This window comes from Bos grunniens, chromosome X, assembly GCF_055505025.1.
Source record: "Bos grunniens cultivar Pamir isolate PY7600 chromosome X, Bosgru_T2T1.0, whole genome shotgun sequence".
NCBI lineage: Eukaryota > Metazoa > Chordata > Mammalia > Artiodactyla > Bovidae > Bos > Bos grunniens.
In genome coordinates, this window is record NC_141194.1 from 55,098,969 (window position 1) to 55,115,623 (window position 16,655).

Here is a 16,655-nt window from a genome sequence, read left to right on the forward strand (position 1 = left end):
TTGTTTCTCATAGAGTTCTATTGCGGCGTATAATAATAGGTACTCTATATAAATTAAATTAAAAATAAAGCTCCAGCAGGTTGCACAGGTTGGCTGTTAATAAATACATCTCTGGGTAATTGTGCCCCAAGACCAGCTCATGACCACTCTCCCTCAACCAGAGAATTATACAAAAATAAATACAGGCTTGAGGGTGGGGTGGGAGGGGAGGACATGCCCAATTCCATTCTGCAAGTTCTTACACCATCCCCGCATGCCACTTCTCTCCACTGGTATCACCACAGGGAACCCCGTGCTCACTGGAGAGCTGAGGGACAAAGAGGTCTCTCTCCAGTCAAGTATTCTCAGAAGCAAAGGACTGTTCACTGAACAGACCACACAACCCATCTGAACCCTCTGGGGGGGGGGGTGATGCAGGGGCTGCCCCTCCCCAGAGAGGGGAAACCTGTTATTGCTCATCTCACAAGCAGCTCCTACAAGAACCAGACCAGAGAGAGGCACAGTGCAAGCACCAGGAGGGACATACCATTGTTCAGAGCCACAGGGACCACCACCAGCACAGCTAGGACCCCCAGAGTCTGGGTCAGGGGTCCCCAGAGCTGGGGAGGCAATACACACATGCTTTCTGCAGGGTCTGCTAGGGTAGGAGACCTCTTTGGGGGTTCAAGGCTTGGGCCTGAACCCCCTTCATCCTGGGGGCTTACATGGGGCCTGGCCAGGCTGGAAGGACAGACTTCAGTCCCTAAGGGACCAAGGAGGGAGAGATCTTGCCGCCCCTGCAGGACCAGAGCAGCTGGCTCCTGGCCAGATATAGAAATCAGCCTGTCTGCCAACTCAGTGGTAAACTCCATCTGGGCTTCTGTGGCACCTGAGGACCCAGTCACCCCAGATATCATCCTACTCACATGCAAAGAGTCAGAGTCCTTGCTCGTCCCCTTCTCTGGAGCCCCACTGAATTGACCCTCTATACCCAGAGCCACAGGGCTGTTACATCCAGAACCCTCCGCCCATGGGAGCCACACATCTCCCATAGTAGATACCAAAGAAGGGGCCCCCGAGAGGATTTCTGGAGGTGATTCCTTAGGGGTGTCCCCTTCTGGGCTGGAGGGTATGATGGAGAGCCCCTCTTCCCCCTCCCCCTCCTCATCAGGGTCCTCGGTGTCCTTGATGAGCTCCACACCACGTCCCAGCCGGGCATAGTGCAGCGTGATCTCCTCAGCCAGGGCACTGTTCAGGGCCCGCTCAGGGCCAGGCCACTTCAAGATCAGGTCGCGGTCTGTGAGTATGCCCAGGGGCTGGCTGGGGGACACCCCTCCATCTATGGACCCCTCCCCACCACCTCCCGCCCCACCAGCAGCCACGGCAGCCCGCAGGCGGCTCAGGTGGGACTGGTAGAGCTGCTCCAGCTCCTGGTCGATGGTGTCCTCTCCAAGCAGCTCCTCCAACCCACTCACAACCTCCAGCCCCCCGGGAGGCTTGTCCATGACAGCTCCCACTATGGGCTCCTTTCGGCCCCTTCCATTCTCGCCGGATACTTCCCACGTGGCCTCCATCTGTCGCTGGCTCGGTTCCAGGAGAGGCCCAGCTGCCCCCTCACTTGCATCAGGCCCAGAGGCCTGGTCCCGGGGAGAGCGACCCAGGGCGCAGAGAGAAGAAGAGAGGGGAATCCTGATGGCTGGTGCCTGGGGAACCTCTGTGAAAGTCACAGGCGGGCTGCTTCTGGTGACATCACCTTCCTCTGGGGGTCTGCCAGTCACTGTAACTTCAGAAACCTGGAAACCATGGTGGGAGGTGGGAGCAGAGAGAAAGGGAAGGGAATGAAGAGGCAGGGGAGGCAGGGAAACAAGCAGAGACAATGAGAACTGCTGACAGCCTGCACCCAGCCCCACAAGTGTTTCCAGATGAAAACTCCTTAAAGAACTATAATTTCCTTAACTCCAAAGAGTATGCCTATATTAAAATAGATGGAATAAAAGGGGACTTCCTGCAGATCATAAAGCTGAGCAATTCAGTGGGCACCAATATTTGATGAACAACTATCAGTAAAAACTATTGGTTGACCTCCAAAACATATCCAGGACATCCATATGAATTCATATATTTTCTCTTTAAAAAAAAATTGTATTTCCTAGCACTGTCTTTTGACAAGGCCTAGAAACAATGACCAGTCTAGTAGCAACAAGCATTCCTAGCTCCCAGATCTTGGTTTCTAAATACCATTCTCCACTAAAAGGAATCAGGGATCCTGAAATAAATGACTGTTTTTCAAGTATGGGGCAGGAAAAGTACAAGATGAGGTTGTGACATATTGACATACCAGAATGTAAGAAAGTGCTCAAAGAATGTTGGGGATGTGTCAAAACAAGTCTGGAGCCAATGAAAATAAATTCCCACTGGCCAGAGACAGTTCAACTTAAGCAGTTAAATTTATTATCAAAATAAATAAATAGGTTCAATGGGTTGAAACTCATCAAATATGTTTAAAATTCATGAGTTAATAATATCACCCCAAAACTTAAATCCCTAACTGGTCACCTTTGGTGTTCATTTCTTCTGAAAACTGGTAAATGAAAGGGAAAATTTTAAATATTTATCCAGCTTTCTATACAAACTATATATATCCTCAGTGTATATATGCTCAAGGTAGCCAAATAGTTGATGAGAGAAAGCTTTTCTTTAGAGAAGAATTTCAGCTAATAAATAAAATGGAAATAGAAGTAAACAGAATTGATTCTATTTGAATTACTTTAATAACAGATTTAATAAATGTATTTAATAAAAATTAATAGTTTAATAAATTAATTAAACCTAATATTAGATCAAATAAAATAGAATAAATTAATAAAAATTAAGTAGAAATGTGTTTCCACGTGGATGCAATCAGCCAAATCCAGACTGTGGGAAACTCTATAGGACAAACAAGTCTTCGTCAACAAACAATTTTACAACTGTAAAATAGATTTAAAATTCTAAAAAGACTCATCAACCAAATGCAATGTGTTGACCTTGTTTGAACCCTAAAACACTTACAATATAAGGAAATTTGAACACTGACCAAATATTTGGTAATACTAAGGAATTACTGTTAATCTTCTGAGGGGGAATGATGTATTGTGGGTTTTTTTTTTTTTTTTTTTGAGTGCTTAATTTTCTGAAATACAAACTGAAGTATTTGTGGATGACATAATGTCTAAATCTTCTCCAAAATAATTTCATAGGGAAGGCGAGAAGAAGGGGTGGGTGGAGTATAGAAAAAGTAGGAATGGATGTGCTAAAATTTGTTGAAGCTGGGTGATAAGTATATGTGGGTTCCTTATACTGCTGCTGCTGCTGCTAAGTCGCCTCAGTCGTGTCCGACTCTGTGTGACCCCATAGACGGCAGCCCACCAGGCTCCCCCATCCCTGGGATTCTCCAGGCAAGAACACTGGAGTGGGTTGCCATTTCCTTCAATGCAGGAAAGTGAAAAGTGAAAGTGAAGTCGCTCAGTCGTGTCCGACTCTTAGCGACCCCACGGACTGCAGCCTACCAGGCTCCTCCATCCACGGGATTTTCCAGGCAAGAGTACTGGAGTGGGGTGCCATCACCTTATCCGTTCCTTATACTAGTTTCCTTATTATTATTATTATTATTATTTTGGCTGCTCCTATGGCATGCAGAGGAGAAGGCAATGGCATCCCACTCCAGTACTCTTGCTTGGAGAATCCCATGGACGGAGGAGCCTGTTGGGCTGCAGTCCATGGGGTCGCTAAGAGTCGGACACGACTGAGCGACTTCACTTTAACTTTTCACTTTCATGCATTGGAGAAGGAAATGGCAACCCACTCCAGTGTTCTTGCCTGGAGAATCCCAGGGACGGGGGAGCCTGGTGGGCTGCCGTCTATGGGGTCGCACAGAGTCGGACACGACTGAAGTGACTTAGCAGAGCATGGCATGCAGAATCTTAATTTCACTGACCAGGGATCAAACCCACACCCTGTGCAGTGGAAGCATGGAATCCTAACCACTGGACTGCCAGGGAATTCCTGGTTGCTTTACTTTGATACGCTTGAAAATCTTTGTATTAAAAAGTTAACACACACACACACACACACACACACACACACTTACATCTCTAGAATCTCTCTCTCTCCCTGCCAGCACCAGCATCATTCACCTGGACCACTGCAGTAACCTCCTCTTCCTAAGGGTCCCCCAGCTTCTGCCCTCAACCCCACGGTCTATTTTCCTCAAAGCAGCCAGAGGGAACCAGCTAAACCCTAAGTCAGATCACAGCCCCACTCTGTTCCCCTGCCATTTAGAGTAAAAGCCAGAGTCCTCTCCACAGCCCATGAGGTCCCACACAATCTGTCCTCCCCACCCTCCCCCACCTCACCTCCTGCCGCTCCCCTGCACTCACTCTGCCCCTCTGCACTGACCTCCTTGCTGCTCCTCACACATATTAGCCACAGCCCCGGTTGGGGACGTTGCACTAGCCTGAGATGTTCTTCCCTTAGTTATCCACATGCCTCACTATTTCACTTTCTTCAGCTCTTCACTCAAATCTCACTGACCACTAAGGCCTTCCCTGGCCACCCAATCTGAAGTTGCAAACATCTCCCCTCCTCTAAACCCCCCTCCCACACACACACCAACATACTCTCTCTCTTTATCCCTTTATTTTTTCCCTTAGCACTCATCATCTAAAATACCATATTTTTAAAATTTGTTTTTTAATTGGTAAAATACCATACATTTTAACTACTACTTTGTTTTATTATGTCTCACTCCACTAAAATGTAAGTAAGCCCCATGAAGACAGTGTTTTTGGTCATTACTGTGTAACCAGTGTCCATAACAGTGCTTGGCACAGAGCAAGCACTCAATAAATATTTGCTAAGCAAATGACATTTCTATAAGCCCAAATAACTGCATTCTACTGTTCTGCCACCAAGTTCTGACTTGGGGGTCTCCCCCAACTCAGTGGACATTAGTTTGAGCAAAATCCGAGAGATAGTGAAGGACAGGGAAGCCCGGTGTGCTGTAGTCCATGGGGTCTCAAAGAGTCGGACACCACTTAGCGACTAAACAGCAACAAACTTCTACCTAGGGTTGACCCAGAGCAAGTCAGCCCCCACCACCCAGCCTCTCATCGGGCCGTTCATCCAGAGGCTGCCAGGTCTGCTTACCTGAAGTGTCATCTGGGGCCATGGACGGAGAGGTGTGGGGGCCACCAAGGGACCCACTGTCTCCTGGACATCAGGACGCTCTGCTGGAAAGAGGAGGACAGCGTTGGGGCCAGGCAAGTATATGAACTGGCCTGGTTTGATTAAGAAAATATATGCTTCTAGCCAGTTGTCAGATTTGCCTCTGAAGCTTTCTGTGACAATCTAAGGCAGAGGGTGCCTCTTAATTTATGGAGAAAGAAGAGGAAGATAGAAATAGTAAATATAAGCTAAAACTCCCACAGCCTGCCAATTGCTTACCCACAGCAGGGGTATTATCGTCCGCACTCTTCATCTTCAGCTCTTCGTTAGGCCTGTGGGGCGGAGGAGAGAATGCATGGATCTGATGCCCTGAAAGGCCAGTTCTGCCACCTACCGGCACTTTCTGAGCCTCTCTGCTGGGCCACCCTCACCTGATAGCTGCAGTTTCTCTTCTGCTGTCTCTCTCTATCCTCTGGTCATAAAGTCTACACACTCACTGTAGAAAACTGACGAAATACAGGAACGTGTAAAGAAGCAGGAGGAAAGTCATGCATCAGCCAGAGGCAACCACCATTACTGTTCTGGAAAATTTCATTCCACACATTCTACGAATCATTTAGATTCTACAGGCATAATTTTGCAGCTGGTTTTGTCCACTTAACAGTAAGAAGCAGAATTATATACTTTTGTAACCATCTGAAATGGCTGTTTACTGCTCCTATCACATGGGCTGACCTTAATGTACATAGCCATTCCCTTCCTACTGGGCAGCTAGGTTATTTCTTTCATCTTGCTCTGGCAAAGCAGACTTCAGCAGACATCATTGCTACTGCTAAGTCACTTTAGTCGTGTCCGACTCTGTGCGACCCCGTAGACCGCAGCCCACCAGGCTCCCGTCCCTGGGATTCTCCAGGCAAGAATACTGGAGTGGGTTGCCAGGACATAGCTTTGGATTATTTCTCTAGGGTATATTTCTGGCTGTGGAGGAAACCATCTTTTCCAAGAAATGGCAAGTGAGGACTGTGGGGCACAGGAAACAGCAACAGGAAGGAAGGAAGCAAATGGAAAACAGGAAGGTCAGAAGAAAAGGCAGTTATTTGAGGTTGCAGAGGCCTAGGTCCCTCTGCCAACCCTCCACCCACTGCTGTATCAGCCTGGCAGGATACTTAACCTTCCTGAACCTCACCCTCCTCATCTTAAAACGGAGCACAGAGGAGCCAGGATGTATACACCAAGCACAGGGCAGTCATGGGAAATGAGGACTTCAAGCCAGACACCAGGGCCTGGCACAGAGCAGGGGCTGAATAGATATTTTTTTGGTCTTTTCCTCCTTTGCCAGGCAAGTCTGACCCTAAGGTCTGAGTAGCAGAAACCAAGTGTATTTCACCCAGTCCCTACCACAAGTGAGGGCATGAGGATCATGCGGAAATCATTGTTCTCATGAGTATCAGCTGTTTCCAATGAGGGAACCATTAACTAAAATCATACGGAGATCTGAGAAGAGCTGAAGCAATAGCTCAGGGCTTTTTTCTTTCTAAGAAGTACAGTATGATATTGACACTTCCGGAAGTGGTTGCAACTTTTTTGAAAACATATAATCAATTGTCTTCACAATTACCTACAGAAACAGAATTATCACTAGCTGACCTGAATATAGTGCTTACTATGGTACTTCGTAGCATAGCTTCACATGTATTCACTTAATTCTCATGAGAACCCTACGAGATACTTTTATTCTTTTGAAGTAGACAGTATTATCCTTATCTTACAGATGATGAAACAGAAGCCAAGTAAACAGCTCAGTCATGCAGTGAAGATAGAAACATAGGCCTTTCAGCTCCTAAGTCTGTGCTCTCAACCAACAAACTGATGAGGGAGGCTGGGATCTTACCACAGCCCCATCTCCAATCCTTTCCAGAGTAGATAGGAAGCAGCAATAATGGACAAGATCCCTCCCTCCATCTTCATTCAAGCTTTGCTTTCGATCTGCCTTTTGCCCACACTGTCATTCCCAGTTTCCCTGCCTTTGTGGGACATGTGGCTAGAAGACCACCAGACACAGAAATGGCTGAAAGAACTGCTTTTTATTAGCACCCTTGGGGAGGGTGCTAATATAAAGCTTGAACAATGCACATGGATCTAGAGTCTGGAAGATCCAGAAAGGACCATCTGTCCTTCTCCACAGACTGGGGCTCACATCTCCCAGAATCAGAGACTACAGGGCATGGAGTGGGTGACTTTAGGAGCTCAGCCATCATCTCCTGTACTTCATGGATGAGAATGGGGGATTTGGAGCAAACTGGCTTGGTCCTGCACCAGTCCCTTGAGTAGGCTGAAAATCCAGGTCTTTGGATTTGTGGCCCAACACAAATTCTGCTGACTTCTTTGGCTAATGTAGTCCTTCATTAAAGAAAATGTCATCTTCCCAGGGTCTTCTCAAGCATCCTTAAGACCCACAAACAGAGAGGCAACCCTCCTTCCAGGGCAGGACTAAGCCAGCCTTCCCCTGCCATCTGGCCCAGTGCATGTACACAACAATCAGACTTCTAAAAGCCACTCCAGAGCCCTGGGTATATATGAGAGATAAGAGGGGGAACACAGGATGCAGCAAACAGCAAGGAAAGAACTCCACGGTCCATTTGAAGGAAGAGAGAGAAGAAAAACAAAGACATAACAATCCTTCTGCCCCTAGAACATCTCTTCCACAGCCAGGGAAGGTGAGAAGAGGGGGGACATCCAAAAACTGGGTCAAGCAATTCAGCCAATCCCAAGATCCACGAAGTCAGCAGAAGTACAGAGTTCATTCTCCCTTCCTCTGATGTCAAAGAAATGAAAGCAGGAGGCACAAACATCGTTCTCCTCCTCCACCGTGGACCCTTTTCACTGATACACTTAAGTCATGTGAAAACCTTCATATCTATCCTTCTAAGCAATACCCTTCCTTTTGCAGAAACTGTTTGCAAATGCAGAAACTGAGGCTCAAGGAACTCTCTATACACACTAACTACTAACTACACACCACTCTGATAACATCCAAAGAGGGTTCCATTTTGAAGACAGTTTGAAACTTTGGGCCTTAAAAAAAAAAAAAAAAAAAAAAACACTATCCTTGAACTGTCTTTCACAGTAAATATTTGGAGGCAGCTAGGATTTTAATCAAAAGGAGGATAGTAAAAGAAATGGGAGTACAAATATATACTGACTCAATAATCGGTAACAGAGAAGAGGGGTTCTTAGAAAACTGGAGAGGGAGATTAAGAACAAAACTGTACCTCCAGTGTGCTTGCTAATTTTTGAGAAGGAAACCTGCCCTTTTGGCACCAACCCCACACATGCCACATGGTATCACCTTAAGGGTTATGAGCAGTCACAAGCTGGAGCACACAGATCAGGGGGCATCTTGGGTGCTCTTCTGGGTGCTCTCCTGACAGCTAGTCAAGACAGTGTGGCCTAGAAGGGGCCATGTCAGGCCTGCACGCCTGTCTCCTGGGCCTGAGAAGTCTTCCTGCCATCAGGAGACTCAGTGGCCTCTGACCTGATGGCAGCTGAGACTGGGGGTGGGGTTTCTGAAAGAGCTGCTGGGGGCCCCAGCCTAGGCCAGCCAAGACAGAACAAAAAAAGTGCATCGTCACAGTGAGTGAGCAAGTGATGGCTGACAACCCCTGTGGACAACCATGGAGAAGAGCAAAGCAGACTTTTAGGGATGTCACATCACTGCCGCCACCACCCAAGTCCTCTGAGAGCACCCCCAACACTCGTGTTTTCAAAGAACCTGGCCAGCCCAAAGTGGGTCATGCAATGAAACCCAAAGGGAAACTCAGCAGACCCCAGCTCCCATGCAGTCAGCCCAAAGATAATGCTGACTCTCCAAGGGGACAGGTGGCTTTGGAAACTTGCCCAAGATACTTGGAATCCCAGTTACCCTGAGCCATCTGCTTTCTGAAAAGAATGGGGTTTGAAGGAGGCTGAGAAAGCCAAGTTATGTGGGGCACTGCTTTGCCTTCCCCAGCTGTGTGTGTCAGTTCTGGAACTTACGGACAACCCAGTAGGGTGGAGGGAGGAAGCTCAGCAGTTTATTGTGCTATGAGTTTCTGTTAAAGCAATGCCTCTATTCACTTCGCAGTGACCCACAGTGAGATACATTTTACATCATAACCCAGTACACGCTCATACATGTGTAAATATATAGACATATATCTGAAAACCAGTTGTTCTTTGAACACTTACCTTTACTACATGTTGTGATGCACTCATTATTTTCTATGCTGTTTTTTAATGTTTGTTGGAATCGAGTAAACTGATCTCACATCTCAATAAAGGGTCATGACATGTAGTTTTGAATAACCCCAGCTCTACCACCTACCAGCTGTGTGACCTAGAGCAAGTTATTTAACCTCTCTGTGCCTCAGTTTCCTCATTGTGAAGAGGGTGTAATAGTAATACCTACCTCAGAGAGCTGTTTGGCAGATTGAGGAAATATTTTGAAATTGCCTTTAAAGTGCTTAACCAACAGTACTCCCCTCCAAATTCCCACTAAAAGAAACTGAGGCTCTAAAGAGGAAGGAAACTTGCCCAGCTGGTAAGACCCATCACCCAGCCTGGCACAGCAGTTGAGAACTGGGGTGCCAGAGCAGGAGCTCCCAGCTCAGATCCCAGCTGTACCATTTTCATAAAATGTGGCCTCAGGCCCACATCCTTGACCATGATGCCCTACTAGTTTTCCATGGAATAAAAGAGGATCACTTTCCCACTAAAATCCTCACTTTCTAGACAACTAAGATGACCCCTGGCCCATCCTGTTTCAACTTTGATTGTTCTGATGTCCCAACTGCTAACTCGGATAGCAAGTCAGGTCCCCATTCATTCGCCTACAGGTACACCTAAAAATCATGGAGGCCTTACTGTGCATCAGCCCAGGGACAGACCCTGGAGACAAATGGTGAGCAAATCCGACTAGGAGGCTTACAATTCAGTGTGCAGGAAGATATCAAAAAAAGATACTCACACTCATTCTTTCAACAAACATTTATTGAGCACCTGTTAAGTGCCAGGCACTGTGACAGGCCCTGTGGGAATACAGTGGTGAACAAAAGCAGACCATGTCCCTACCCCTCACGGAGCTTACAGTCTAGCAGGGCAGAAAGGGTCATCCAATAATCCCCTAATGAACGTCTCACTACAAACTGAGGCCAGGGCCTTCAGAAAAGGAAAGAATGCCCTAGAACAAGGGGCCTTGGCCCAGACTACAGGATCAGAGAGGGCTTAGGATGCTTAGAAGAAAAATGAGCAATGGAGGGGTTGGGGAGTAAGGGGCTGCTCAGGACTCTATGGAAGAGGTGATGGAGTCAATCTTGAATGAGGAGAGTTTGAGGCATCTTTGGGACATCAGCCAAGTAGAGGTACTGAGTTAATATATATGAGGCTGAAGAAAAGAGCAGAGAGAAAGAGAAGAGCCAGAGAGTTCAGAGGAAATGCAGCAGAGGGTGGTCCCAAGGCAAGGAAAGAAAGTATTTTAAATAGGAGTGTTCAACCACTTCAAGAAAACAAAAACACCCCTTTGGAATCTGGTAGATGCAGGGGCAGGAGTGGAGAGGTGTAGGTACCTCTTCAGAGACGGGTCAACAGTGAAGGGGAGAAGGGTGACTGGGTGCTAGCCAGGAGCAGCATGGACAGAAGTAAGGTCAAATGACATATGGTTAAGACAGTAGAGACGCTGGCATGTATAAAGGCCAATAGAGAGGCTCAGCCAAGGAGGGCAGTGAAAAGCTGCCAGAAGAGAAAGTGTAACTGATTATGTCAGGTTCTGGAGCAAGGTGCGGAAAAATGGAACACAGAGTGTAAGCAGGGGACTGGCCTAAGGGAGGAAACACAAAGGTGGGAAATCAGTTTGCAGGCTTGGGGGCTACAAGTCGTAGGGAGTTCCACTTTTATGGTTTCTACTTGTTTTTTTGAAGCAGGAAGTCTGAAGGTAAAGAACATTCAAAAGAGTCACTTTAGGGACAAGACAAGAGTGGCTCAGAATAAAGTAGGACTGCCAGGCAAGGTGCAAAGTGATCCTGGATCTGTGGAAATGCTCATCTGCTCTGCTATATGACAGTCTCTATCAGGGCTTGCCTGCTTGGCTGATCAGTGCTATAAAAAGACCTGGGCCTGAGGTCACTGGGACGGACAGGCTTCCAGGAGGGGAATTGAAGGATCAAAATGAGGAGCTGCAAGGGGCACAGGACCAACATTCTTGGTGAGGGAAACAGCAGGGACAAAGGCTCTGAGGCAGGAAAGGGCAAAGCACCTTGCAAAGACCCCAGTGACAGAAGCTCAGAAGGCAAAGGATGGTGTGAGGTGAAACAAGTAGACCTGGAGGCCAGACTGGGGGAGAAGGCAGGAGGTGCTCAAAGGACATGCTGAGGCCTTCCTTGTCTTTATTTTTAAGAGGAACAGGACACTTCCCAAGGGTGTAAGCCGAGGCAGACCTGGAAGACTCTCCTCCCCACACCGGCCCTGGGATTCTGGACTCTGGGAGCCTCAGTTTGCTCATCCAGAAAAGAAGGATCAAAACAGTCTTTCTCACAGAGAACGTTGAAAGGGTTAGATAAGACTGTGCACGCAAATACTTCGCAGGGTCTCTGCCAGATCTTGTTCAACAAGCCCTCCATCCCTGCCCCTCCCACCCAGTTCCACCACCAACCCTTTGACAACTTAGCACCAGTCTGCAGTTTTTGCCCTATTTGAACCTAGCACTGTGCCCAGCACATGGCAGGCCTTCAATAAATGCTTGCTGATGGGTCATCTCTAAGCCTGAGGGTTATCAGAAGCCTAGTCCAGCAACTTGAGGAATGCAGCCATTTCAGTTTCTGAGCTGTATCCCAAGGGCTAGCACAGACTTCTCCCATGCCCCAACATGATGTGGCTGTGCTGGTGCACAATAGGCCTGCAGCCAACACTTTCTGAATGGCAAGCCATCTATGACAGGGCTCCCACAGAAGGCTAGCCCCTAAGATCCTCTACCATCTCCTAAGAGGGCTGGGTCGCAGGGAGTGGCTGTTCTTCAACAGCGCTCCATGTCACCGGCAGCACCCAGGTTTTAAAACAATAATAAGTTGAAATGTACTCGCCAAGAAAGCCACCGACCTACAAAGAAAATCTTATCACTGATCATCGCTGATCTTGCAGTGAGCACCAACCTCCCCTTTGCAAGAGCTGAGATCAAGATAAAGAAGCTATCAAAAGCCATCTGCCCACTTAAAATAATATCACAAGTCATGTTAGGAACCACAGACCTGGGGCCAGATACCAAAACAATTGTCTGAACGGGCCGCTTCAATTTCTCCTTAAAACCACCCATGTATTTTTAAAAGAAAAACACCCTCTCCACCCACCTTGGCCCTGCAAGCTTTTGATTTCTCTGTTCCCTTCCTTTCACACTCTAAAATGACCAAACTCTGCTACCCAAACTGTTGCGTCTTAGACAGAGCTCCCACGACAGCTGCCTGGGATGACGACTTGGGAAAACTGACAGAAATGAGGGTGATTCTGGGGCACTGGAACAACTCAATTATCTTGATCTAGGTGATGGTTTCACAAAGGCGTACATATGTAAAAATCTATTGAGCTTTACACTTAAGATCAATAAAGAATAAAAAAGATAAAAGGAAAGCAAGACATGCTGGAAACACAGAAACACCAGGAGTAAAATGTAGAATCTGCCTGGAATCCTATCAGGCCTTCAAGAGGAACAGTAGTTTTTTAAAAGGTCCCTACCTCTCCTCCCTGGTCCTGTCACTCACTAGCTGAGTATACTTGAACAAGTTGGCTCACTTCTCTGAACTACCTCAGTTTTCCCCTCTGTTAAATGGGCATAATCATAGCATCTACAGCACACAGCATGCACAGCAGGACTAAAGAGAGAACAAACTCAAAGCTCTCACAGAGATCAGTAAATGCTGGCCACTGTCAATCTTTCGAAGCTGCCACTATGCTTCAGTTACCTTGCCCATGCTTGCTGCATCCAATCCAAGCACCAAAGTGACTGTCACATCCCTTTAGCAGATGGGAAAACTGAGGCTCACAGATGAAGAAACTGATGCAAGGCTACACAGCTGATGACAGGCAGAGCAGAGATGGGGAACAGAATCCAAGAAACCATCTGTGATTCCCTAAGTATTAATACTGACACCTATATGGCCCCACTAATAGCCAGGCTCAGTTCCGAATGCTCTTACTTGTCTCCTGTGAAGCAGGTGCAATAATTATGTTTTCCAGATGAGAGTACTGAGGCACAGTGCAGTGAGATGAGTTGCCCAAGGTCACAAGGCTAATAGACAGGACCAGGATTTGAACTCAGGCACTGATGTCAGAATCCACTCACCGCTCAGCCTTGCTGCTTGCCCTGTTCAAGTTACTGTGAGGCTCACTGGTTGGTAAGTGGGTACTTGTCTGCTTGCTCACTTACCCAGGCACATCTGCGCACCAGACCCAAGCTAGACCTTTCAAACCACTCACAGCCTAAGACTTTGCCAGAATCATAAACATCTTGCTGCAGCCAGAGGCTTCTGATCAAGCATATACAAGATCCAAAAAGCATTTTCCCATTCCAATTTCCAGTCCTCCAAAGAGTGGGGAAATGCATGCATTTCCCACAAGTGCACAAAGAACCTACTTATCCCAGGTTAGACTTAGGTGGCTCCCCTCAAAATCAGGCCTAGCTGCTACTCTTGAAGAACTCGCGACTTGATAGGAGAATCTTACATCAAGACCTCCTGGGGTTAACGGGTTCATTCTCCCAGGACCTGAATGGTCCGTCACAGGTGGTACAGCAAAAACAAAGATCAAGAGCTTCCAGTCCAGGCCCATCTGGTTCTGCCTCTGCCAGAGGCACTGCTTGCCTGTGAAAGCAGGGGCGCAGCCCCTCAAGTCCACAGGAGATATCAGATTATATTAGAGCAAAGCAGGAAAGAGTGCACAGGCTTCAAGGTCAGACATGGCTGAACTGGAAAAGCCAGGCACCATCACTTCCTCAACCAGTTTCTCCCTCTGGAACCCTGGCCTCCTGCTCCATCAAATGGGGATCAGATTCCCCGCCTCCCACTGGCAACGCCCTTGGTCCACACTACCATATCACTGCAGTTCTCTTCACTCCAGCACATTATCCTTCATTCATACCAGATTCATTTCCAGCTCAGGACCTTTGCACTTGCTGTTCTCGCTCCCTAAAACACCCTTGCTCCCGTCATATGTGCATAGCTATTCCTCTTTATCATTCAGAGCTCAGTTAAAACAGCACCTCCTCAGAAAGTCCTCCCTGTTCCCTTTTCTACAACCCCCCCGTATCTGTACATAACTCTTTACCAGCATCCAGGATTCACTCCCTCAAAGGCCCTCCCCAAACATCCTGCCTAAAGCAGCTATTCCCTCCCAAACTATCCCCTTACTCTATTTTACTTTTCTCTCAGCAGTTAATCTTATCCTATGTATCTTATATACCTGTGGGTTTTTTTCAAACCATGCTTATAAAAGCTTGTATGAACCTTGAGGGCAGGGAAGATGTCTGTCTTGTTCAGGGCTTTACAGTGGACCTCAATAAATCAATGAAACCCCAGTAATTAAAACACGGCCTAGCACATGTTTGGTCTCCATTACTCTTTGACTGACTGACTGAACGTGCCCTCCTCCCTGTCCTGGACAGCAGGCCTGAGGGTTGTTGGAATGCTTGTCCTCCATCCTAAACACAGCCCTGCGTTGGCGGAGGTGGCGCTGGCAGACATTACCTGCGCCTCATCGGCTTCATGCAGCTCTTCAGCTGCCTGGCCTCAGCCTCCACGGGGCCCTGGCACTCGGGCTGTGGCTCCAGCTGCTGCTGCTGGAGCAGCCCTTCAGCATCAGTGGGTATGGGAGCGGGTGCAATCCGGAGCAGAACTGTGTAGTTGCGGCCGTGGTTGTTGGCCCAGAAAGTGCCCTCGGGGGTCTCATAGCGCACCACGAAGTCCAGGCGCGCCCCATCGCCCGCGCCCTCAGCAAAGGGCAGCTGGAAGGCAAAGCGGTCAGTGCGGCCACCGTCGTCGGGCGAGGAGGCGGACACCTGGCCAGGGCCCAGGCCAAGGCCCAGATCCAAGATGGGATCTCCTGCTCCTGGTCCTCCCGCTCCTGCCCCCGGCGGGCTGCGCGGGACGTAGCGTGCTGGGTGGTCGCAGAAGGAAGCCCAGCCGTCGTGTGAGGCCCGCACGTGCACCACCTTCTCGAAAGAGCGGTTCAGCACGCGGACCAACCCTCGCAGCACTGGCGGGCGCCCCCCAGGCACCCACACCCCGGCACCCCCGGGGACCGCTCCGGGAGGCGGCAGCAGCGCCTCTAGCTCCACCATGACGCGCCCCAAGCGCTCCAGACGGCCCGGCGCGGGCGGCAGCGAAAATGTGGGCACCAGGTAAAACCCCCCGCCAGCGGGAACGGGGCACAACGGCGAGGGCTCGGGGCAAGCCTCCTCTTCCTCCTCCCCTTCATCCCCATCCTCGCCATCGTCGTCCTCAGCCCCGCCGCCGTCACCATCTTGCCCGGCCGCCGCCGCCATCTTGCCCGCCCCGGGCCCGCCCCACGGCCGGTAGCGGCGCAGCTGCGCCAGCGGCAGCCCCAGGGCCTCGTCGGCGAACAGCACCCTCCGCGGGGCCACCGCTGCCTCTACTGAGGTGCGGGGCTCGCCCGAGGCCAGCGAGGGGGGCGCGGGATGCCGCAGCGGGGGCTCCACAGGGGCCGTGCGCGCCATATTGGCGGCGGCGGCGGCACCGACGGCACCGGCAGCGGGACCGGCGGGGGCAGGGCCTGAAGGGGCGGGCAGCCAATGGGAAGGCCAGCGCGGGGGAGGGTTACGACTCACGGGGGACGTAGGCGGTGAAACGAAGACAGGTATAGCGGAGAACCAATGGGGATCCGCGCATGCGTGACGTAGGCGATGAAGTGCGTGCAGGGGAAGCACACAACCAATGGGGATGCCCGAGAGTGGGCGGTGTACGAGGCGGGATGATCGAGGAATCAATGGAGAGGCCTGGATGCGTGGGGGGTGCGGGCCCGGGATGAAGAGAGCAGACGTAGGATAGCTAATGGGGAAGTGTGAGCTGGGGTGGTTGGGAAAATGGAATGGCTACAGGCGATGGGGCAGCAGGGAGCGAACAGAAAGGCCAGAAAAGTAGGAGATCCGTAGGTTGCGTAGGTAGTGGGACGGAAGAGAGAGACAGCGAAGAGCCAATGGGGAGCCGCGCGCCGGTGATGTAAGGAAGGATGACGATAATAGCTGCAGTGAGCCAATGGAGAGTCTTGTAAGTGTGCACTACGCCTTTAAGGGGCGGTGCCAGGGCAGACGTAACCAATAAGGAGGCTAAAAAAGATGAACAGGAGGTGGTGTCAGCAGCCTCAGCGGGGAGGGGAGGGGAAGAGCCAATGGGGTGGGCGATGAAGTAGCAAGGAAGAGCTGCCAGGTAGCCAAT

The 16,655-nt window shown here is 49.4% G+C and overlaps 2 protein-coding genes across 10 annotated transcripts in view; one reads left to right on the forward strand and one right to left on the reverse strand.

Moving 5' to 3' along the window:
• On the reverse strand, nt 1–16,308 carry PPP1R3F (protein phosphatase 1 regulatory subunit 3F). Of its 6 annotated transcripts, none has more exons than XM_086386311.1 (4): nt 14,949–16,308; nt 5,464–5,516; nt 5,167–5,249; nt 1–1,772 (listed from the first exon to the last, which is right to left on the reverse strand). In XM_086386311.1, exons 1-4 carry the CDS (start codon nt 15,935–15,937, stop codon nt 474–476), a joined length of 2,424 nt encoding a protein of 807 aa, XP_086242437.1. In that variant the 5' UTR covers nt 15,938–16,308; the 3' UTR covers nt 1–473. The 6 variants fall into 6 exon arrangements, with proteins under 6 accessions (XP_086242437.1, XP_086242436.1, XP_086242440.1 ...); XM_086386310.1 differs by having other exon boundaries at nt 5,167–5,246; nt 14,949–16,049; XM_086386314.1 differs by lacking the exon at nt 14,949–16,308 and adding an exon at nt 6,371–6,510 and having other exon boundaries at nt 5,167–5,246.
• FOXP3 (forkhead box P3) overlaps nt 15,224–16,655 on the forward strand; it is a 19,561-nt gene continuing 18,129 nt past the window's right edge. For 2 of the 4 annotated variants that reach the window (XR_015158393.1, XM_086386319.1), the window contains exon 1: nt 15,285–15,601. The gene's annotated coding sequence lies outside the window, so the exon portion shown is untranslated. Of the gene's footprint in view, nt 15,602–16,655 lie in introns of all 4 variants that reach the window. The other 2 variants (XM_086386320.1, XM_086386321.1) reach the window with 2 other exon arrangements.